This window comes from Aotus nancymaae, unplaced genomic scaffold (assembly GCF_030222135.1).
Source record: "Aotus nancymaae isolate 86718 unplaced genomic scaffold, 86718_ANA_hifiasm-v0.15.2.pri h1tg000020l, whole genome shotgun sequence".
NCBI classification, from domain to species: domain Eukaryota; kingdom Metazoa; phylum Chordata; class Mammalia; order Primates; family Aotidae; genus Aotus; species Aotus nancymaae.
This window is the reverse complement of record NW_026988432.1, coordinates 64,600,383-64,625,804: the sequence shown is the minus strand read 5'-3', so window position 1 is coordinate 64,625,804 and position 25,422 is coordinate 64,600,383. Positions and strand designations below refer to the sequence as shown.

General features: G+C 39.4%; 1 protein-coding gene across 8 annotated transcripts in view; it reads right to left on the bottom strand.

Annotated features, from left to right (window-relative positions):
• PTPRM (protein tyrosine phosphatase receptor type M) overlaps positions 1-25,422 on the bottom strand; it is an 849,557-nt gene that overhangs the window by 127,822 nt on the left and 696,313 nt on the right. For all 8 annotated transcript variants that reach the window (XM_012446821.3, XM_012446813.3, XM_064379418.1 and 5 more), the window contains one exon: positions 22,371-22,558. In XM_012446821.3, the coding sequence (XP_012302244.1) occupies positions 22,371-22,558 (188 nt within the window). The remainder of the gene's footprint in view (positions 1-22,370; positions 22,559-25,422) is intronic.

The following is a 25,422-nucleotide window of genomic DNA, read 5'->3' as shown; positions in this document are numbered from 1 at the left end:
ATTTTTAGCCTCCTTATACATCAAATGGACAGAACTGAAAGAGGGATGCTTTGATTTTTATAATCCTTTAATAACAATTTTAAAATCTAGCACTAATTTTTATGCAGTTATTTTCTTACAGCACCTACCAATTGCAGGTTGCAGAAGAAAAACATTTCCTACAGTGACTGCAGGCTGAAGGATAATCACATATGTCTCATAAATTAAGGGGAAACCCTGCTAGTAATCCTTCAACATGCAATGTTGGAATGGTGTCTGATGTCAGTCAAAATCCCAGTGAATTCTTCCTCGATTAATTATGTATGCAAGCTCTTGACAAGGACATTAGAGGGATGTTTCCTGAGGACAGAAAGCTGTGACTCTTAGCCACCCTAGCTCAAAGTTTTGAACTTTGCTTAACAGAGTTCTGGTACTTATGGCTGTGCAAAGGGCTGTGTCCCTAAGGCTCTGCATGTCTAACAGAACTTCTGAGAGTCCTCGTGGGAAGAGTTTACAGGTCTAATTATTTAACAAATGCTTAGGGGGATGTCATTCTGAAAAATGGCCTTCCAAGAGCAATGCCAGCACAGCTCAGGCACTGATTAAATGGTCTTGACATAATTGCCAGTTCAGAAGAATCATGACAGCCACTACTCAAACAATTTTGGAGTGAAAACTATTGAAAAGAGTCACATGGGAAAAGCACTGGAAAAGCAATTATGAAGAATCATTTATTTATTTTATGGGAACACTGATGTCAAATATTGGCAGTTTTTTAAAAAAGCATTAAAATTATCTGACCAATGCAGCAGTCATAGCTAGAATGCTAACACACAAATTTAAAATTTTTATTTAGTGAAAAATAGATCAAATTCCATGTTCTGCAGCCTATCTGAGGCTCTTTAAAATGGTTAAGAGGTCAATAATATTAATGAGATCTGTACCAAACTATAAACAAGAAGTCCAACATGGAAATTGGATATCAAGACCCTAAACAAAGCATAAACCACTAAAAACTCCACACAAGATTTACTCCCCACCAACAAAGCACGGAACAGCATGACAATGAGCAATACTGGTGGGCTTAATGCTCCATCTACTAGGAGAAGTACCAGCACTACCCGGTGCTTCTGGGTACAGTGACAATGGTTTCAAGCACACTAGAGCAGGTCAGTTGCCTCCCCACTGCAGAGAGCTGCAGTATCGAAATGAAAATGTTACTGGACTGCATGCTGACAGTCAGAACTAATGTTTAGAGGAATTTCCAAAGGGCAGAGGAAAATGGGTAAACCATATGGGGCTTTTGAGCAAGCTGTTTTTCCATCAGTTCTGAATTCTTTGGCCAGCTGCATTTTCTCCTCCTTTCTGCTCATCAGACTTACAGGACAAGTTGTATTGTTTCTAAATGCTGGCAGTCTTGAAATGCAAATATAACTTATAAAAGACCCACATATACCAATGATTCCTACTGTACTGCTGAAGCCCCACAACCTCTAATTCCTGAGAATATGATTTTACTGGGAGGATCTTGTTTAAAAATTAGAGCTTTTAGACAAAGCTCTGAAGGTTCAGTAGTGGAATGAAGAAGGAATAGGAGCTGTGGAGGAAGATGCATGCACCTGGCTGAAGTCTAGGCTTCAGGGCAGTGACAAAAGAGAGAAGATGAATGGTGAGCCCAGGGCAGTAGCAAAGAGGAGGTAACTGAGCAGAGGATATGGAACATATAATCCCATCTTTCAGAACAACTGCAATTCATAAAGGGAAAATGAGTCAGCAGTCTGGGGCTCACATAAAGATCAAGACTAGAGAGATCCATGGAATCAAGGGAAATTAGAGATGTTCACTCCATTTTACATGAACTTCCTGTATAGGGAAGAAAAGGTAGGGTTGGGGAGAAGCCTAAGAAACGGAAGAAACAGATCTTACAACATAAGGTGACAGAAATGCATTCAAATGTATCAGTAATCACAATAAACTAAAATGTACTAAGTGGTACCATGGTAGAATTTAAAGGCAAAAGCTGTCAGACTTGATTGAAATAATAAAATCTAGCTATAGGTTATTTATAGGAGACACCACTAAAATAGAGGGGTTGAAAATATATTCTAGAAAAAATACTAACTAGAAGGAAACTGGCAAAGTTATATTGAAATTAGACAAAATAAACTGTAAAGAAAAACATTACTGAAGATAATACTATCAGTGCTTAATGATAAAATGTTGGATTCATTTTAAAAGATAGCAATCCTAAACTTGTAGATAGCAAACCTAATAGCTTCAAAATATATTACCTCTTTCAACAGACTTCTTTCAGTAGCTGATAGGTTAAATAGACAAAAATTAAGTACACAGATAATTTGAACAAAAGCTTGATCTAAAAAATATATAAAACACTGTGCTCAACATTGTTTTTAAGAATACATAACATCCTGGCCAACATGGTGAAATCCCGTCTCTACTAAAAATACAAAAATTAGCTGGGCATGGTGGCGTGTGCCTGTAGTCCCAGCTACTCGGGAGGCTGAGGCAGGAGAATTGCTTGAACCTGGGAGGTGGAGGTTGCAGTGAGCTGAGATTGTGCCACTGCACTCCAGCCTGGTGCCTGGCGACAGAGTGAGACTCTGTCTCAAAAAAAAAAAAAAAAAAAAAAAAAATACATAACATATTTAAGAAAACTGGCCACGTAATAAGGCTCTAACTAAGGTTCACAAACCTCAATGGATTTTCTATGATTGTACATAACATAATCAAGTTGGAAATCACTAATAAAAAGATAAAAATCTCCCATGCACTGAGAATTAAAACACACACTCATAAACTCACATGCTTCTAAGTAATTCATGGGTCAAATAAATCCTAATAAGAACTAAAAACTATTTAATAGCCATTGATAATAGAAATGCTATCTGTCAAAACTGATTGGGTGCAGGACAACTGTTACTTAGAGGAAAAATCAGTACTCTCAAATCAATGTTTATATTAGGAAAAAAGATGGCAAGTTAATGTGTTTAGCACCTCATTTAAGAATAAGAAAATAATGAACTCAAAGTAGGAGGAAAATAAGGAACAGAAATAAAAGAAAGTTAAAAAAATGTAATATTAAAGATCAACAAAGACAAAAGTTATTTCTTTGAAAAGACTAATAAAACTGACAAACTTCTGGCAGGACAAGGAAAAAAGACAGAAGGCACAAATAAACTATATACTGATAAAAGGGAATAAAAAAACATGAGTAACATAGGTATACACATGCCATGGTGGTGGTTCGCTGCATCCATCACTCCGTTATCTACCTTAGGTATTTCTCCTAATGCTATCCCTCCTCAATCCTCCCACCCCCTGCTATCCCTCCCCTAGTTCCCCAATCTTCAGGCCCTGGTGTGCGATGTTCTCTTTTCTGTTTCTGTGTGTTCTCATTGTTCAACACCCACTTCCCAGAACTTAAAGTGTAATAAAAATAAATAAATAAATAAATGTTTGAGATGATGGACATGCTAATTACCGTTATCTGATCACTATACATTGTACATATAAAAATATGGACCCCATTATGTAAAATTATTTAATAAAAAATAAAATATTGAAAACTTAAAAAAGAAATGAGTAAAGACAAATTAAAAGATAATAATATATTAAGAAATGTATGCCTCTAAATAAAAAAGATGAAATGTAGAAATTCATGTGAAAATATTAACTATCAAAATTAACTCAAGAAAAATGAGACATCTGTAACAGTCCTACTAACTGTTGAAAAAATGTAGTAATCTAAAATTTTAGCATAAGGATAATGCCAGATCTAGCCAGTTTTATAGGTGACTTTTAAACACTTAAGAGAAAGATAATTTTAAGAGAATAAAAAATACAGAATGTGATCCCATTCATCTTAAAAAGCAGATATTATTTTAATTCTAAAATCACAATATGAAAATATAATAAGGATAATTAACAGATTACACTCGCTTATGAACATCAATAAAAAGTGATCAGTTAACAGCACTCGGCAATGTTTAATATATATCACGACTAAGTTAGGTTTATCCCAAGAATGAAGGGTTTGCTTTTTGGTATATATAATAATATTAATTATATAAATTACATATATATTAACTTGCTATGTTAACATACCAAAGAAGAGAAATCAAAATTATTTTGTATATCAAAAGATGCTAAAAAGTATCCTATCAAATTCAGTATCTATCCATGGTAAATAATACAAATAAACCAGGAATGGAAGGGAATTATCTTAACCTAATCATAATAGGTTGTTAATCAATTAAGGGTACTTGCCAACCTAAATTTTTAAAACATTTCATATAACATAAATAGTAAAAAGATTACCACAATCAAGTTAGTTAACACATCTTATAACCTCATTTAGTTACCTTTTTTGTGTGTTTGGTGAGAACATTTAGGATCTACTTAAGTCTTAGCAAATTTCAAGTATATAATACAGTGTAATTAACTATAGTAACCATGCTGTACATTAGTTTCCCAGACCTTCTTCATCTAATAACTAAAGTTTGTACCTTTTAATCAACATCTCCATTTCCTCGAATCCCCCACCCCCTGGCAATTATCATCCTATTCTGTTTCTATGACCTTTTAAGATTCCACATGTAAGTAAAACCATACAGTGTTTAGCTTTCTCTGACTTATTTCATTTCACATAATGTACTCAAGGTTCATTCATGTTGTTGCAAATGGCAGGGTAGACTTCTTTTTTATGGCTGAATAATATTCCATTGTATATACATACCATAATTTCTTTATCCATTCATCTAGTGATAAATGTTTAGGTTGTTTCCATGTCTTGGTTATTGTGAATAATGCTGTAATGAGCATAGGAGTCCAGATGTCTCTTTAAGGTAATTCTATTTTTAACCTTTTGAGGAATTTCCATACTGTTTTACATAATGGTGGAATTTCCATACTGTTTTACATAACAAATTACATTCTCCCCAACAATGCACAAGGGTTCCTTTTCCTCCAAATCCATGCCAACACTTATGTTGATTTTTCATTCTAACAGGTGTGAGGTGATATCTCATTGTGGTTTTGATTTGCATCTCCTTAATGATTAGTGATGTTGAGCACCTTTTATTATACCTATTGATTATTTGTATATTTTCCTTAGAAAAATATATCAGGTTATTTGCTCATTTTTAAGGACTTTTTTTTTTTTTGCTGAGTTGTATGAATTTGTTATATATCTTGGCTGTTAACTCCCTTATCAGATATATGGTCTTCAAATATATTCTCTCAATCTGTAGTTTGCTTTTTCTCTGTTGATTGTTTCCTTTGCTGTGCAGAAACTTTTTACTTTGATATAAACCTTGCTACTTTTGCTTTTGTTGCTTGTGTCTTTGGTTTCATATTCAAAAAGTCATTGACTGCTTTGTAGTGGGTTCTAAGAGAACAAACAAACAAACAGGAAAAAGCACTGCCAAGACCAATGTCAAGGAGTACTTCCCTAGGTTTTCTTCTAAGAGTTTTATTCTTTCAGGTCTGATGTTTAAGTCTTTGAACAATTTCAAGTTAAGTTTTATGAGTATAAGACAGGAATCCAGTTTCATTCTTTTGCATGTGGATATCCAGTTTTTCCAACATTATTTATTGAAGAGATTATCCTTTCCCCATCATGTATTCTTGGCACTCTTGTAAAATATTAGTTGATCATGTATCTGTGAGTTTACTTCTGGGCTCTTAATTCCATTCCATTGGTCTCTGTGTCTGTTTTTATGGTAGGATCATACTATTTTGATTACTGTAGCTTGCAATATAGTTTGAAATCAGGGAGTATAATGTCTATAGTTTTATTCTTTCTTAAGATTGCTTTGGCTATTTGGGGTATTTTGTGGTTCCATACAAATTTTAGGATTTTTTTCCTACTTCTGTTAAAAAGTGCCATTGGAATTTTGATAGAGATTGCACTGAATTTATTGGTCAGTTTGGGTAGTATTGGCATTTTAACAATATTAAGTCGTCCAATCCATGAACATGGGATATCTTTCCACGTATTTGTATCTTCAATTTCTTTTATAAATGTCTTCTAGTTTCCAGTTTATAGATCTTTCACCTCCATGGTTAAATTTATTCCAAGTATTTTTATTCTTTTTGATACCATTATAAATATGATTCTTCCTCTTATTTCATTTTCAAATAGTTTACATATAGAAGTGAAACTGATTTTTGCATGTTTATTTTGTATTAATGACTCATTTATTAGTTCTAACAGTTTCTGGTGGAGTCTCTGAGATTGTTACATATAAACAGAGATAATTTTGCTCTTCTCCCAATTTGGATGCCTTTAATGTCTTGTTCTTGCCTAATTGCTCTGGCTAGGACTTCTAATACTATGTTGAATAGAATTGCTGAGAGTGGGCATATCTGTCTTGTTAGAAGAAAAGCTTTGAGTTTTTCATTGTTGAGTATGTTAGCTAGAAACTTTTCATATATGGTCTTCCATATGTATTGAGGTATATTCCTTCTATACACAATTTGTTGAGAGTTTTTATCATGAAAGGATGTTGAATTTTGAGAAATGCCTTTTCTACATCTATTGAGATGATCATATAGTTTATATGCTTCATTTTCTTAATGTGGGGTATCATATTTATTGATTTGAATATGTTGAACCACCTTGTACCCCAGGTGCATTTGATTATGGTGTATGACCCTTTTAATGTGCTGTTGAATTTGGCTTGCTAGTGTTTTGTGGGTAATTTTTGGAACTACATTCATTGGGGATATTGGTTAATTCTCTTTTCTTATAGGGTCCTTATCTGGCTTGGATCAGGGTAATACTGGCCTTGTAAAATGAGTTTGGAAGTGTTTCTTCTTCTTTAATTATTTTTGGAAGCATTTGAGAAATACTGGCCTTAATTCTTCTTTAAATGTTTGTTAGAATTCATCAGTAAAGCCATCTGGACATAAACTTTTCTCTGAGGGATATTTCTGATTAGTGATTGAATCTCCCTACTTGTTATTGCTATATTTGAATTTTCTGTTTCTTCATGAATAAGTCTGGCTGGGTTGTATGTTTCTAGGAATTCATCCAGTTCTTCTAGGTCATCCAATTAGTTGACATACTTTAATCTTATCAAACCAAAAGATGTATAAGATTTATAGGCCAGGCGCGGTGGCTCACGCCTGTAATCCCAGCACTTTGGGAGGCCGAGGCGGGTGGATCACGAGGTCAAGAGATCGAGACCATCCTGGTCAACATGGTGAAACCCCGTCTCTACTAAAAATACAAAAAAAATTAGCTGGGCATGGTGGCGCGTGCCTGTAATCCCAGCTACTCAGGAGGCTGAGGCAGGAGAATTGCCTGAACCCAGGAGGCGGAGGTTGCAGTGAGCCAAGATCGTGCCATTGCACTCTAGCCTGGGTAACAACAGCGAAACTCCGTCTCCAAAAAAAAAAAAGATTTATAAAGAAGATTTTGAAACTTTACTGAAAAACATTAAAGAACATCCAAACAAATGGAGGCATAAATCATATTAATGAATAGGAACAGCCAATATTGCCAAGAAGACAATTCTCCCAAGATTTATAAGTGCATCTCATGCAATTTCAAATAAAACTATACAGACTGTCTGAATTGTCCATCTTTCCCCTGGACTAGGTGATTCTAAAATTATGGAAACACAAAGATTTTGAGAATTAACAACATGTTTCTACAGAAGAAAGGCAAGGTAGGCCACAAAAGAGCTTACATACATTAGCAGGAGACAAATAATACTCTAGTAGATAAAGACGCAAAGGATACGAACAATTTACAAAAGAAAATTTTCACATGGTCAGTAAACATATGAAGACATGTATAGCTTCAAATGGAACAAGAAGGAAATAATCTTTTTCACATATAAAATTGGCAAATATTTTTTTAAAGTTTGTCATTTTAGTAATGAGCTAAAGTAACCATTCTTACAGAGTGCTGATGGGAATGTGAGCTGATGCAACCTTCGTGAAAACAGGCTGTCAAAACAGGAGTATATAATGAATCTTAAACATTTTATATACTTCAAACCAGTAATTTCATCTCTTGAAATGTATCTTTAGAAAGCAATGGAGGTAAATCTAAAGAGTTATTCATAGCAGTGTTCACAGCAAAGATGAAACATTTGGGATAGAATATTAAGTGTAAATATAAGATAAGAAACTATTTACATTAAGATTCTAATGCCTTAAAATACTAGACAGAAAATTATTGAAAACTAATAGTGAGTTACAGGTAATTTTTCTTTTTTTAATGCTTTATTTTGAACTTTTTTTTAAAAAAATTATCTTTTTCTTTTTAAAGAAAACAACAAAATTGGGCCTGGAAAGCTTTAAAAACAAATTAAGTCCTCTGTACTCTTACAACTGTTTTTCATCATTAAATAGAGAAAAAAATAAAAGCAATCATTCTCCTTAGCCAGATAAATTGTGTTAATTGGATTTATAGTATATTCTTTTCATGTTTCAAGAAGTAAGCTTAAAATACACTTAGTAATCAGCCAAGTAAAATATTTTGGCCATAAAATTGGAAAGGAACTCAAATGCATAATTACCTAAAGCACATAAATACAATACATATAAAAACATATGTTGTATATTTATAATTAACACTGAATACATTACAATTATTCGGTATCTCATATAATTTCCCTGAAGTAAACAGATAAAAGGTTTTCTATGTCTCCCTAAAGGTCAATAATAGGAGATAAAGGGAGTGAAGAAGTTTTTAAAATCTATAGCACAATGAATAATATGAGTAAATTCTAAATTTTTTTCTTTTTTTTGAGACAGAGTTTCACCCTCTTACCCAGGCTGGAGTGTAGTGGTGTGATCTTGGCTCACTGCAACCTCTGCCTCCCTGGTTGAAGAGATTCTCCTGTTTCAGCCTCCGAAGTAGCTGGGATTACAGGGGCCCGCCACCACGGCCGGCTAATTTTTGTATTTTTAGTAGAGACCAGTTTGCCATATTGGCTAGGCTGGTCTCGAACTCCTGATCTTGTGATCCAGCCACCTCAGCTTCCCAAAGTGCTGGGATTACAGGCGTGAGCCACTGTGCCTGGCCAATTTTATTATATTTCAATCATGGACATAAAACTATTTCAGAAGACACAATAGAAGAAACTGGAAAAATCAGCATGTTCCCTTTGTGATATGACAGGTCAAAAATATGGGCTCTAATTCAGTATTACTGTGGTCTGAATGATACATGTAGCAATAATACAAATTTACACACTGTAAAATTTGAAACATTATTAAGTGATTCAAAACATTTAGTCCATGTATTTCCTTATCATTCATGCTTCTTAAGAGCTGGGTCAGAAGGGATTAGAGACATCATGGAATCATAACCACATTTCAGACGCTGTGAGAATTTGACACAAAAGTGTGCTAATACTATTACCATATCATCTCAATGCAGATTTCATAGTGTTTTGGAGATGGAGTGGGGGTTAGAAGTGAGAATGGGAAGAGGCTGAAATGAGGGGAGAGATAGGAGGAAAAGATAGTAAGGGCATAGCGGGATAGAAACCACCTCATTCAGAAACTTGGAATAAAATCAGAACCAGCCACAGAGAACCACAGAGGTGTCTGGGGATCATACATGATGGCTATGTCCCCACACAGGTCTCCAACAGCCAGTTAGTTTCACCCACTGAAAAACATTTCATCCATGAGAATACGCCCATCAAACTGGAAGTCCAGCATCTCTAAGGAGACCATACTACTGTTAATATCATAGACATTTCATAAGTAGTTGCTGTCACAACTGATAGAAGTTGCTCCATGAAAGTTCCATGATTTCCTCAACGTTTCAGTGTTAGAGAGTTCACAGAGGGGAACCATGACCCACATCTGCCTTCTGATTCCTAATCCACTGTCCTTTCTATAACATAGCACTGTCCTTTGAAAAAAAAAAATTGACTTTTCAACTGGCTATTTTTTGTATCATTTAACCAAAGCATAAGGTGTTATCTTGGCTCTGCCATGGGGTTAATAAGATTGTCACTGTATTTTGTATTATTCCATTGAAAAAAGATTCATCAGCTTCCAGAGAAGACTTTTTAGAAAACCGTGGGCTTTCACGCACAACTCAGGTTTACAAACTTGTCTTCTCCCTCTCTTCTCCCTTCTTTCGGCTGCAGGGTTGGTTGGCAGCCACACAATAATCCGGGAGAGCAGCACATGGAATCTATGGCTCTCAGCGGTAGCTTGATTTTAGCCTAGAACTGGTCATGTCAGATGAGCCAGACTGGCGGGTACCTTCAGAATGATTTTCCTGCATTATTCAGACAATGAGAAATTAGACCAGGGAGGAGCAATGTTGCAGTGACCTCATGTCACAGAGCTGAGACCCTGAGTGAGATTAATGGGCAGCATCTGCTGCTGCTGAGCTGCTGAAACGCACCAGAGTTGGCGCTGTTAACGGGGCCCCAGGCTGGATGGGTCCTCTGCCAAACGACAAATTGCTGTTCAAAGCAAACACAACAGCAGAGAGGAAAACTAACATTCCTACCATGAAATCACGAGTCACGTCAATAAAACACAAGGTTAATTTCCACAGGTCTGTGTCTCCATGGAGTTTCATACAGAAGTAATGTGCTTCAGTAGAAAGAACACAGGCTTTATGTTGCTACAGCCTGCCTGCAACTCTAGACAGGACAGCCTGGGGCAAGTTACTTCAATTCTCACTCATCTTCTCATCTGCAAAATGGGTTTGATAGTAATGTAACAGCATTGTGGTTAGAAATATCTATCTCTGTAGTGCTGTGTGGTGTTTTATTTTATTTTATTTATTTTTATTTTTGAGATGGGGGTCTTGCTCTGTCATCAGACTGGAGTGCAGTGGCACGATCTCGGATCTCGGCTCACTGCAACCTCTGCCTCCCCCTGTTCAAGCGATTCCCTAGCCTCAGCCTTCCAAGTAACTGGGACTACAGGCATGTGCCACCATGTCCGGCTAATATTTTGTATTTGAGTAGTGATGGGGTTTCACCATGTTGGCCAGGAAGGTCTTGATCTGACCTAGTGATCCGCCAGCCTTGGCCTCCCAAAGTGCTGGGATTACAGGTGTGAGCCACCGCACCCGGCCCGGTGTGTGTTCTTTGCACACTGCTGATATAGTCGGTGTTAGACAAAGGCAGGTACCCTCAACATCATCAAAGTTCTAGCAGCCAAGAAAGACTTATGGAAAGTCCAACCCTCAAAGCCTCACTTTCCTCTGAAATACTTTTATGAGCTGGGAAACTGTCTATGATGATAGAGAATTTCTTTCTTGGAATAGTTATGTAATGAAATGCATTGGAGTCTCACCTAAATAATTCCACATTGCTTCTATTAGGAGTTGGCAAGAGATAAGGAAAGCCAAAGTGCTTTTCCTCCTCTCACACATTCAGCCCAGCACAGAACACTGCTGTGATCAGATGTGTGGGATTTTTCCATACCAAGCAACTCTCCAGAGGACACCAACTGCGTGTGCTCTCATTCACTTCCATTGTGACACTTTTACCTGGAGTCAGATCCCACAGGCTGAGGGCTCAGTCCCACAGGATGGCCTTCCACTTCAGATGCCATTCCCCAGTTGTAGGTTGTCTCCTATACTATAAATCATGGTTCCCAGGACACCCTCCTTAGGTTTAATTAATTCGCTAGCACAGCTCACAGAACTCAGGGAACACACATTTTATTATAAAGGATACAGGCAAGCAACCAGATGAAGAGGTGCGTAGGACTGGATACGGGGCCAGGACACCAAGCTGCCATGCCCTCAATGGATGGGCCACCACCCAGCACCTCCATATACGTATTCAGCAGCCCAGAAGCTCATCACAGCTTGTTGTTCAAGAGCTTTTAGGGAGTGTAATCTCTAGTTGCCTCTACCCTCCTTTGCTAGAGGTGGGTGTGTGGGGCTGAAAATGTTCCAACCCTCTAATCATTAGGTTTTTCTGGAGACCCGCCCCATCCTGAGGCTAGCTAAAGGGCTCCACTCTAAGTCATCATTAGCATAAAGTTAGGTGTTAGTAATAGATGTTCTTATCACTCATAAATTCCTAAGGGTTTTAAGAGCTCAGTGCCAGGAACCAGGGACAAAGACCAAATATATTTCATTTCTGCAACAAGGTTAAATAAGAAGTATAAAGCAAACATGTATTAAAAATGTCTATCCTCTGCTGGGAGTGGTGGCTCATGCCTGTAATCCCAGCATTTTGGGAGGCCTAGGTGAGTGGATCACTTGACGCCTGGAGTTTGAGACCAGACTGGCCAACATGGTGAAACACCATCTCTACTAAAAATACAAAAATTAGCGAGGTGTGGTGGTGCATGCCTATAGTCCCAGCTACTCAAGAGGCTGAGGCAGGAGCATCTCTTGAATCTGGCAGATGGAGGTTGCAGTGAGCCCAGATTGCACCACTGTACTCCAGCCTGGGCGACAGAATGAGACTCTGTCTTAGAAACAATTTTAAAAAGTCTATACTCACATTTTTAAACATAGGTTGGCTTTCAATAAGTAAAATGACCACATGGAACATATCTATGCTTCCCATTTTTAGGTGATCAGTATTCATCAGGTTCAAGTTGGCCAGTACAGTGTTTTTGACTGGATACCGCTAGCCCAGTTGATCAAATATGACGATTTGTAACATCCTAAGCTTGTATTTTTTAATAGTTCTATCCATCTCTATCATTTCCCCATGTACAGGTGTATGTGTTTAAATACGCAGAAATCAATTCATCAAATATGAATTACAAAGTGTAACCACATAGAAAGCAGTTCAGCACATATACAGCACTGTTTGTCAAATATGTCCTGAATAAATCAATTAATATATTGCCTACTATACTATCAGTTAATCTACTGCCTACTATATTATTCAAACACAGAGCTGTGAGACTGTGGGGGGAATGGTTGTTTCTGATTGGGATCAGGGACAGCTTGAGGGGCGGTTACATCTGAGCTGTGTCTGAAGGGATTTGGTAAGTGAAGGAGGAGTGGAAGCCATGCCAGGCAGAGGCCACAACCTGCAGCATGGCCCAGAGCCCTGGAGGCCTGGAGGGTGGTGAGGTGGTGAGTACATCAGCAGAACCAGAGCACAGCCTGCATGGTGGGAAGCAGCTGCATTACAATGAAAGCCTGAAATACAGGGTGAGGTCGTGACACAGAGGGCTGAACATGCTATGCTGAGGTTCTTATTTTTGGAAACAATCAGTAGCATAGTTTTGAGCATCAGTTAAACATGATAATATCTATGTCTTACAAAGAAAACTGGTTGCAGAGTCCAGGACAGATTTGAAGGGGAGGGACTAGGTAGCGAGATAAGTCAGGGCACTCTTCCAATGGCACAGACAAGTGATCAGGGCAGGCCCTAGGGGAGGGAAAAGAGGGAGCCACTGAAAATGGGGAGAAGAGAGAGCAATTGGAGCTTGAGCCTGCTGGTGTAGAGCTGAAGGAGCGGCAGGGGCGATGGCAACCGTGAAAAATCTAGCTTGACCATGTTAGTGGGTGGTGTCAGCATCAAACTAATCAAAAGCAGGACCGATACCAGACACACATAAGGTCCGCAGATGCTGGCACACAGGCGCGTTTACTATCCCTTCTGGGCCAGGTCCTCTGAGAAGGCACTTGTGGCTAATGGCATCTGACACTAAAAGCATGTTTACAAGTGGGAAAACTGCTTAACTTCTCTCAGGTTAGATAAAGAAAATTCTAATAAGCAGCTTCAAAATGGAAACCAGACAGTTGCCTAGAAGTGCTTCACACAAACTGGAAAATGTCGACTGCCATGAGTTATCATCAGAAGAAGCACAGACAGTTGTAGGAAATAACAATTTTTGATCTATTTTTCCGAAGTTTGAGGTTGTACATGATGTCATCAGAGGCAAGGGCAAAAGAAAACTGTATAAAAAATTAGCTAACGTGAAAGAGGTCCCAAAAGCAGGCAGACTGAGTAGAGCAGGCAACACATAAAACACACTTTTTTGTTGGCACATTAGAAAAAAAATAAACCAAACTTCATCTCAAAACCAACTCTCTCTATTGCATTATTAAAAAATATGCAGAAACAAAAAATATGCAGAAACTTTCACCCACTAAGAAAGTACCCATCAACACACACACCTTACTTGCCCAAATAGCTTGAAGCCATCTCAAAATTTCAGAGAGAAGTGTTACCGTTTTCTTATGGACCTGGCTCACCAGCACCATAATAATTAAAGGAAAAAATCACTCGGCTGCTGCAGCCATGGGAGGCGCAGCTGTGGTGATTCTTAATGCATTTACAGTGCCTGCCAGTGCCTCCCCACCCCCAGCTCCCCATCCTTAGCCTTCAATCGTTTTGTTTTGTTTGTTTTGTATCCTGTGGGACAGAAAATAACCTGCACTGATCATGCCAATTGATTGACTCAGCTGGTGCCTCCGCATATGAAGTGGGAACTGAAAAGCATATCTGAAAAGTGTGTGGGCTGGAGGTGAGGGAAGGGGCGCCTCCCTCTCTGGACTGCACACAGAATCTGTGAACCAGCTGTGCATAGGCAATGTTCTGTCAGCTGAGTAACACAAAGTGCCTTTGATTCCACCTACCCCTGCTTCTTTGTGCAAAATCCAGCAAAGGGGCTGCTGTGCACCATTCTGAAAACTCTTCGACAAGTGTGTGCAATTCTACCTCTGCTGACCAACTCCAAACAAGGCAGAGACCAGTGCCCAGGGTGCCCTCCTCCCGCACTCTGCTGCTGAGCTGGTCTCAAAATTCCAGGGCCTATCCTCCCCAGCTCAATGCCTTTCCCATGGAAGGGCATCTGAAGGCAGGGAATCAGAACTGAGATCCTTGTGGAGAGCAGGTGGCTTTCTGGGAGTGTTTTTTATAGGATATGCTGGTGCTATGGTTTGGGGTTTGTTTGTCCCCACCAAAACTCATGCTGAAATCCAGTCCCTGGTGTGGCAGTGTTGGGAGGGGGGGCCTACTGGGAGGTGTCTGGATCATGGGAATAGATCTGTCATGAATGGGCTGGTGCCATCCTCACGGTCATGAGTGAGTCATGCTCTGGAAAAGGTGGCTTAGATACCACAAGAACAGGCTGTTATAGAGCAATTCTGGGCAAGGTGGTTCATGCCTGTAGCTCCAGTACTTTAGGAGGCTGAGGTGGAAGGATTACTTGAGCCCAGGAGTTCAAGACCAGCCTCAGCAACATATTGAGACCTTGTTTCTACAAAAAATAAAAAAGTTAGTTGGGCCTGGTGGTACGTGCCTGTAGTTCCAGCTACTCAGAATTCTGAGTGGGAGGGTTTCTTGAGCTGAGGAGGTCAAGGCTGTAGTGAGCTATGATCATACCACTACACCCCAGCCTGGGCAACAGAATGAGACTCTGTGTCTTAAAAAAACAATTCTCCTCCTGTTTGGTCCTCTCTCACTGCACGTGTCCTCTTCTCTTTTGACTTAGCACATGGCCCTCAGCAGAAGGCAGTGTCACGCCTGTCTCCTTCCCAGCTTGCAGAACCTTTTTTCTTTACAAATGACCAAGCCTCAGGTATTCTGTTGTAGCAACACTAAATGCACAAGAACAGCTGGCTTCACTGAGGAGGCAAGTAAAAAAAAGTGAGATTTTGGGCCAGGCGCGGTGGCTCACGCCTGTAATCCCAACACTTTAGGAGACCGAGATGGGCGGATCACCTGAGGTCAGAGTTCTAGACCAGTCTGGCCAACATGGTGAAATCCCATTGCTACTAAAAATACAACATTAGCTGGGCGTGATGGCATGTGCCTGTAGCTGCAGCTACTTGGGAGGGTGAGTTGGGAAAATCACTTGAATCCGGGAGGCAGAGGTTGCAGTGAGCTGAGATGGTGCCGCTGCACTTCAGCCTGGGCCAAAGAGCAAGACTCAGTCTCAAACAAATAAAAAAAAAACAAAAAAAAAGGAAGACTTTAGAGGACAGGTGAGGCATTTTAATGATAAAATATAGACAAAGGCAGAAAATAAAACATTGAGCTTGTATTTAACAAAATTAACTGTTTTACTTAGGAAATGGGAGAAGGATTGAGGGGGGATATACAACTTATATGTTTAAAAAAGCCCTAAAGGGAGCTACAAGGACATGATGTATTTAAAGAAAATGTAGGTTCCTCAGAAAACTTCATAGGCTGTACCTAATCCTGAAGATTCTGGCATAATGTCTTCAATTCCCCAGTTTAAATTGACCTAAAAAAACAATCTTCATGTTCATTTATAAAATTAATCACCAGTGTTTGTGCCTGAGAGAGAGGCATAATATAAGAAAAGTAGGTGGGGGTGAGCACAGTGGCTCACGCCTATAATCCTAGCATTTTGGGAGGCTGAGGCAGGCAGATCACCTGAGGTCAGGAGTTTGAGACCAGCTTGGCCAACATGGCGAAAATCCGTCTCTATTAAAAACACAAAAATTGATTGGGCATGGTCGTGTGCACCTGTAGTCCCAGCTTTCAGGAGGCTGATGCTTGAGAATCACTTTAATCCAGAGCTGGAGGTTACAGTGAGCTGGGATTGTGCAAGTGCACTCCAGCCTGGGTGACAGAGCAAGACACTGTCTCCCAAAAAATAAAAAAAGAAGACGTAGGTGGGATAAAGATAATGCTTTTCTAAATATATTTATATATTTAGATATACACATGTACACACACACAGTTTTTTTTTTTTTTTTTTTGAAGAATAGGGTGCAAAGAGTTGCTTCAGCCTCTGATAAGTTTCAGCTCTAGTAATTGGAAATAAATGTTTGCGCCCCAGAGTGACACTATTAGCTAATGAAACAGTACCATCTGTGTTTTTCAGAGCGTCCTCTCTGGAAGCAGTTTTCAATATCCTTCCTTTACCTTAATTTTACAGTTATACAAAACATATTCTTTCAGAATAACTTGGCTGTTTTCCTACTTCAGGTTGTCTTTCTGTTTGAACTGATTTTGACTTAGAATCAGTTCAAAAATCGAGGCATAAACAATGTCCTTTGGGGACTACAGTCGGGGAGGAACTCACTCCCCACTCGCACAGGGTCAGCACCACGTTGGGCCTGACATGATATTAAGCCACTTACAAGGGGTGCAGCACACCCTTGTCTAGGTGTCAGGGTTCAGGTCAGAGCTGCAGCGTTATGGCAAATCTGCTGGTTCAACACCACCTGAGAAAGGCACCCTGCGTGAGGCAGGGTGACTGAGTCTGACCTGTCTGTCCTCGAGTAAAGCGCTCTCTCTTCTACTTTTCTGGGAAGCCCATAGGAATCCCCTAGGGGCTTAGCACAGACTGCCCTTTGCTTGTCAGAGGAACCAGGCAGCTTTTCTCTCACAGCAACATAAACAAACTTGCCCTTTCCACTCGTCTTTCTCCAGAGGTCTCTGCGCCACTCTCTTTGACAACATGCCATTTTCTGTTCAATTCAGCATGTTTACTTCTTTATTGTGATTCATGTCTGAGTTTCTTTTGAATCAAATTATTTCATCTCCCTGGTGAGAGGTGCCATGTGACTATCTTGTTAGAACAAAATCAAATAAAAAAATCTGCACTGAGCTCTGCTCCATCTCATCCCCACCGCATGGTATGCTCTTGTTTGGTCACACTTCTATCGGCTACTTGATCAGTAATGAATCCTTCCGGTGTTTAGGCCAATTTTGAGACACTGCTGTCTTGAAAATGATAAAGAAGAATTGGTTGAAACCTGTTCAACAGAGAGAACATCACTACTTCAAAAATATTACACAACGTGGATGACTGGCTTTCCCTGATATATACAGACCGAAGAAGACCAGAAGGCTGATGGGATGATTACACAGAGTCAGAGGAACAAACAGTCATACTTTAGATTTTATCCCCAAAGATACTTCAGTACTGAAGTAATTCACTGCTTCAACAATTGTTGAAGCCAAGCATTTCTCAGCAGTTTGAATAGAAACAGAACAACAGCAACTTCTAAAATACACTTTCCCTCTCTCATTTACTTTTTTTGGGGTATTACCTTTTAAGCAATTGCCTATGTATCTCATACAAATAATATTTTTATACTGAGCTGTTCAAACTAAATAGCTCTCCATCCAAGTACGGGAATGAGACTCAGGCTATCTGAGTCTTTCTCCCCACGCCCCCACCCCTTTTGTTTTTGAGACAGAGTCTTGCTCTGTCACCCAGGCTGGAGTGCAATGGTGCAATATCGGCTCACTGCAACCTCCGCTTCCTGGGTTCAAGCCATTCTCCTGCCTCAGCCTGCTAGGTAGCTGGGACTACAGGCAAGAGCCACCATGCCTGGATGATTTTTTTATATTTTTAGTAGAGATGGGGTTTCACCATCATGGCCAGGCTGGTCTCAAACTCCTGATCTCAAGTAATCTGCCTGCCTTGGCCTCCCAAATTGCTGGGATTACAGACGTCAGCCGCCACGCCCAGATGTCTTTCTTCCCTTTTAATGCTTCTATAATGATGTCCAAACCTCTCGGTGTGACACATGAGGTGCTTTTGGTGACTGGAGCCCTGACCACCCTTATCCTGCAGCCCAGTCCATCCTGGGACTCAGGCATATAGAACTCCTGCCATTTCCTCAGAGAACTCCAGTCTCCTGCTTTTGCGTCTACCTGGACAGCTGTCCTCTTTCACCTTCTCCTACTCAACTCCCACTCATCTTCAAAGAGAGAAGTCATCCTTGCTCTTGGCTGGCTCCGGTGACCCCACTGGGCTTCAGAGAACCCCTGTGCATCTCTCTTTAAGAGGAGTGTGGGGTTTGACTGGACAAACTGCAGTCACTACCTGGCTGCCTTCTCCTGCCCTGTCAGCTTTCCCATCAGGGACAAGGAGAAGCAGTTCTTCTCTGTATCCCTGGTGCCACATGCAGTGTATGATTGGTAAAATTAAACTCTTTCCCAAATCCTACTTTGCCAAAGACACAAATGTAATCAATATTTTTTAGGAGGATTATGCCATCTAGAGTTACAGTATTCCTTAGGACTCTCCAACTTAGATATAGAAATACTATCATAGCAATAAAACATGACAACATATATTTTTTTAAATTTATTTTCTCAGTTCTTAAACTCTTAACCCACAGAATCAAATCTACCTATTTATTTGTAAGTTACTTGTTAATGGGAATTTTTGATGACATATGGTGCATGTTAAGAAAATTATCTAGCCTTGTAGATGAAGCAAAAGTACTAACCCCTTTCTATAACATGTGGCTCACTCATCCTCAGATTGCTATGCACCAGAGATGACAGAGCTTTACTGAAACCTCAGTATAACAAAGTTTTCCTAAAAAGAACATGGTGTCAACTTCTGCTCTTGGATCTTATAAGTTAGTATTTTTTTTCTTCTACTAGTTAACACTTCAAATGAACACTTACCATATGCCAGATATAATTCTAGCACCTACGTTAAAATGATTTACTCCTCACAACAACCTTTAGAGGTTGATAACCATAATTATTCTATTTACAGATGAGGAAACTGCTGCACAGACAGGTTAGATAACTTGCCCAAGGTCACACAGCTATGAAGCAGAGCTGAGTTTGAATACAGGTAGTCTGGTGCCAGAGCCTGTGTTCCAAACCACAACCTCTCAGTATCTGTTGGGTGGGATGGACCCACTGAGAAGCACAGAGACTGCCACTACACCAGTTAGCACTCAACACTCTTGACTCTCAGCATGTGTTCATGGAAAGGATGCAGACTTTACAGCATGGAAAGAGGTCTGTTTTGTTAGAGGTCTAAAAACTAAGTGAACTTCAAAAAAAATAACTGTTCAAGGATTTTCCAGATTCTCATTAGAATAACATTTCCCGGGGGTTAGAGAAAGTGGGACATATGAGTACTTGAAGTCTGGAAGCTTTCACTCCACTACCAGTTCCCAGAAGCCTGGCTGTGCCTCCATCAAGACCAGGGCATGTCATTCTGTGATACAGGCTTCTTAAGGGGTGTCCCCTTCTCCCTGCAGCCCCGGCACACGCATACCTGCCCACCGTCACCGCTCCTCACTTCCCTGTCATCTGCCCCACTAGATGACAACATCAGCATCTCTCCAGGAAGGCGGCACAAAGGGCGTGGTACTCAGTGACGGGATTATTCCTAACAGAACTGCCCGTTTCATATTTCTCCCAATAGCTCCTTTCCATTTGTTCCTGATTTCATCTCTGGCATATGTGTTTTGTTCATTATTTCCTTCCTTTCCTTCTTTTTCTTAAACAAATAATGGTTTCAGAGTTTAAAAGTATTTACTTTTTAGCGGTCCTCTCTGATCACATAGCTAAAATGAGAAAAAGTTTTCTGAAACGTAGTTAGTGAATACACCATTTTATTTTGGGAACTAAATTAGTTGTCAGTCATAATATGCTTAAAATGAGTATACAATATTTCAGTTTATACTTATAAATCATATTTATTCAGAAGATCTGAATGGGAAATATTTTCTACATCTTTCAAATATGCATTGTCTACAGCACGTTATAGGAAGTAGGTATTTTTAAATAATCCATGAAAAATTGGGCTCAGGTTATTTCATGGATTGTTATTTGAGCCTAAAACTAATCCCTTTGACATTAACATCTTTAATAAACATTTGAGCAATACCTGCATTCAGAATATTGCATAGAACTTAGATATCATCCCTATTCATTAGGCTTATATTTTCTCAATAACCTAATTTTGTCTTTCATATGATATTAAGCTTTTGGAAGTCTTACTCTTAATCCTATTAACTCCTAAGCTAGACTTTAAAAGTGCAGAAGGAAATATGCAAAGGCAATCAATTTCACTGAATTACACATTGAATCGCTAAAGCTAAATCTAAGAATTTCAGAGTTGCTAAAATGCAGAACTTCAACAGAAAATATTTTCTGGACTTCAATCAAATCCCTGGGCATGGTCTGGATGGGATTCTTTGGCTTCACAGTCTTCTGAACTGAGGTAATTGGCAATACACCAGTACACACATGTTAGCAGAGCAAAGTGTTATCTATGTCCGCTTTGGACCAAAGCCTTATTCCTAAAAGAAGTGTAGTAGTGGCTCTGCCAACAGTGGTACCATGTGTTGCTTTGACTGCTGTAATGAATCTTTGATGATCAAGTTTGGAAAAAGAGCTAAACTCAAGACAGTGCAGTATGTGGGGCATAAAATGAAGTGTTGTGAGCGTGTCTACAAGAAGAGAAAAAACAGAGTTTGAAACTCACAAGCTATCCAGGTGGTAGAAACAGATTTCAAAAATACTCTAATTCCAGACAAGATGTTTCCCAACTCTAAGCTAGTTAGATAGACATGAGATCAGAACCACATTTTAAGATTTAAAAAAAATACACGTCTATATAATCCTATTTTTACTCTGAGTACGCATGCTACTTTATCTTCATCAATGACTGCAAATTAATTTTAATAACATAAAAAAGCAATTCAACTTTCTTATTCTGCTCCCTAAGCCCCATGCCACCCACTCAAGGGAGGGCATATTTCTTAGAATCAGACTTCTTCAATCAATTAATTTTCTTCAGTTCTCGAATGACCTTCTGACAGTATTAACTAATGGCATAGGGTGTGAAAGGGGTAAGCCCTATATTATATATATTCAGAGAACATCATTGTTCCCAGAAATGCCCCTGACAGCTACCCACACAAGAGCCCAAGACAGTGGCATGCTCTCTGGGCTGGCTGGACAGTAATGGTTGTCACTGCCATGACAATAGCCAGTCCCTACACTGCCGTCAGACCTCTACCACATGACATTTCTGATTGGTCTATAATTGCTTTAAGTGGACGGTTTCTTCCTGAGATAATGACTACAAAATCATTAGAATTTAATATCATAATTACAGGAAAAGCCAAGGAAGGTGATCAAGAATGGGGAAGGAGACATGAACTAAAACTTAATTCTGACAGAGGGAAGAAGAAAAAAAAAGAGGAGAAAACAGGATGGGGAGTGGAAGAGACCCTAGCAAATTTCTGTTTTCATTGTATATGCAGAATAAGGTAAAAGGCAAAGTGCTCTTCCTTTTTCCAGGTAACACATGTGAACTTCTTGGTAATAAAGTTTTACTATCAGATAAAAGTGGATCCACAGATAAAATACAGTCAGCCTTGATATTCCAGGGCTCTACATCTGCAGATTCAATCAAATGCAGATTGAAAAGAATATATATAATATCCTTGGGATGCAAAACCCATGGATCTGGAGGACTGGTTTTTTGTATCCTCAGGTTCCACAGGGCTCACCGTGGGACTTGGACATATGCTGGGGTCCTGGAACCAGTCCCCTAAAATACCGAGGGACAACTGCACTTGGTCTCTTTCTGGCATCTCTCATAGGCTGAGGTTTCCTTTGGCTTTCTGATTGACTTGGGAGCACAGTACCTGGCAAGGAGTCCAAGAAGGAATGGGAAAGCCCTGGCACAGAGCTTGTGCTCACCTCGTATTCCTCCTTGAAGCCGTAGCCCTCGGCACACTTCATCTGCGTGATGTGCTGAAGGAGGTCTGCCACCCGGATGGCGGGGTGGAGCTGCCCGGTCTGGTAGGGCACATCAGCCGGCTCCCGCTTCTTGTAAGTATGGGACTGCACCAGGCTGCTGGTATCGCTGGCCATCGTGTGGGTTTCATCTAGGAAAAGAAAGGCCAGGGAGAAAATGAGGGAGAGCCAGGGAGCTAGGTCGGCATCACCGAGAATGCTAAGAAGCTGGCTCCTGGCATCCCCTCACCTAGGGCTGCAAAATTCCCTACGATGGCTCAGCAAAAAAGAAAAGTTAAATGTTTAGAAATTTAAATGGGGTTGGCAATACTGATAGGAATGCGCAGAAATCTTTGTTTTTACAAAGCAGTCCAAACGATATATTGCTTTCACAAAGCTAATTGAGAAGAGCCCTTTAGCCTTTCAGTGCTAAAGTTTGTGAAAGTTTCAACCGGAAACTTCATCAAGACCTGGTGCAAAACCAGTCTTCTTTGAAACATTAGTTCAGTAGTTCATATGATGACATAAATAAACTCTGCACAAATGTTCTGTGAGCAAAATAAAAGTGCACAAAATGGTGTGGCTTATAAAGCTAGCAATGGAAATGTGGACTTAATACATGAAATCAAAGAAAAGTGGAAAAATAAAAGGGAACCTGGTTTGGGGGTAACGTTTTGATGAATCACTTTGCATGCTCCAGTATCAGAAAGCTTGACAAAATATTGTGGACCAGCACATCACACATGGAATGTTCTACAAAGGCAAACATGCAGGCCAGCACAGAGCAGCACCAGCTGGCTTCGTCAGAATCTACCAGTAAGACACACACTCCCACTCCCTCCACAACTCTTCCATAGGGAGAATCGGGGAACTTACCATTTATTGGCACTTTTAAGAAGATACATATCAGGAGAAAAAAGGAGGAGAAAAAGGAAACAGGGCATAAGCAATAGTATTGCGTGCATAATTACAGGTAGTTTTTATTTTATGCTTTCACTCTCCAGTTAAGTGTTCTATTCAGAGGTGGTCAGAGGGCAAAGCCTCAATTCTCCCATCACATTAGGATGGAGGTGTTGAATTTAAGTACTCAGTAACAAAAAGGAGGTTAAAATTAGTATCATAATTGCTTTCATCCCCCATGAACCAAGTAATGTCTAAATAAGTCTTATTTGTATTCAACACATTTTCTCATTTAAATTTCTTGAACAAGTCAACCAAATTGTACTATAAAATTGATGTCGAAATTTGGTCAGATAAGCCTAAAGAGGCTATACTTTAATGGAGGCCTACTAGTAAATTAGGTTAATGAACTGCAGAAATGGTAGCTATTAAAAATATCTTATGCAGGAAAATGCGATTAGATTAAGAATTCCATATTCTACAGGTTAACTCATTATAATGCTGAATCCCTTTAGTGGTTTTATGATTGAGGATGGATATTGTCAAAAAACAATGCTAAAGTCACTTAAAATGAGAATATTATACAAATCATATAAAAGATACATTCAAGTTTTAAAAATTACCAGATTGTAATCAATAGGGAATTCAGCTATCGTTATTCATATGTTATTTATTTTTTACTGAGAAGTTCAGCTCTGAAGAAAATTTAGTCCAGGGGTGCTTGATTAGCAGGGCCTGGTTTTGAAACCTCACTTCTATCTGCATCGCAAAGCACCTGGGGATGCATGGTATGAAAGGTGGTACACAAGTGTGTAGCTATGTTGCTGTTGCTGAAATGGCACCTGGATCACTACAACGTGGCTAAAGACACAAAGACAAAATAAAAAAGGGTGGTAAGTTGATTTTATGATTTTTGTTTCATTTGGATTTGCTTTGAAATTTAGCAATTCATATGTTCCCATTTTAACAGTCACAAATAAACCTGGAAATTTTCACATCAGATTTGCTTGCTGGCAACTGCCAACCTTTATAAACTGGGATACAGGAACCCTGCTGAAGTACTGAATCCCTTGAGCTTTGAGTTACTCCAGCAGGAAGTTCTGTTCTTTATACTAAAATAAATGGAACATTAATTAGTTTCCCCTCTGTGCCTCTCTCGTTCTCTCAGTTTTGTACCTTATGGGATGAACATAATTAACATGCCCTCCATGGTGGGCTGACCTTCTAAACTTCCCATAAATGATTTGGGTCTTTCACGTGGCTATACCAGCAAGCTAGCAATGCTCTGATCCCAGGGCTAGGTATTCTTGGAAGTTTTAAATCCACAGAGCTACAATCACTGTCACTGTTTTATGTAATCATCCTGTGCTGCGTTATGCCATCTTGGCCTCATTACTAGTGTGGAACATGTCTTCAAGCATTTAAACACTACCAAGTCCATCAAAGAAGAGCCCTATTATCTAGTACATGCATATGGAAGAGGGAATAGAGGGTTTCTTGTGTGCTGTTATAAAATTGGGTCACTTATACTAATAGATATTCTTAATTTCACTAAAATTAGTGATTAGTTCTCTCTAACTTAAAAAGGAACTATTACAGATAAAATATATTATTTGCCATTAATTTCCTTTATGTATTTAAAAATTACCCATCAACAATTTTTTTCTTTTTTTTTTTCAGAGACAGGATCTTGCTCTATCACCCTGGCTGGAGGTGGTGCTATCATAGCTCACTGCAGCCCCGCCTCTTGAGTAGCTGGGACTACAGGTGCGTTACATCATGACCAGCTAATTTACTATTATTTTTGAAGAGATGGGGGTCTCCCTATGTTGCCGAGGCTGGTCTTGAACTCCTGCCTTCCAGCGATCCTCAAGCAATCCTGGCCTCAAGCCTTGGCTTCCCAAAGTGCTGGGATTACATGCTTGTACCATAGTGCCTGGCGTCAACATTTTTTTAAGTTAAAAATAATGCAGAAGAGCACATTAGAAATAAATCTTCTCACTAATCATTCTGATGGTTTTCTAAGGACTGAAAATTAATTCTACCTATATTCTTTATGCATTATCTTGAATTTTAAACAAACTAGCTGGAAAACCTTAAGTTGAAATAGACGTAG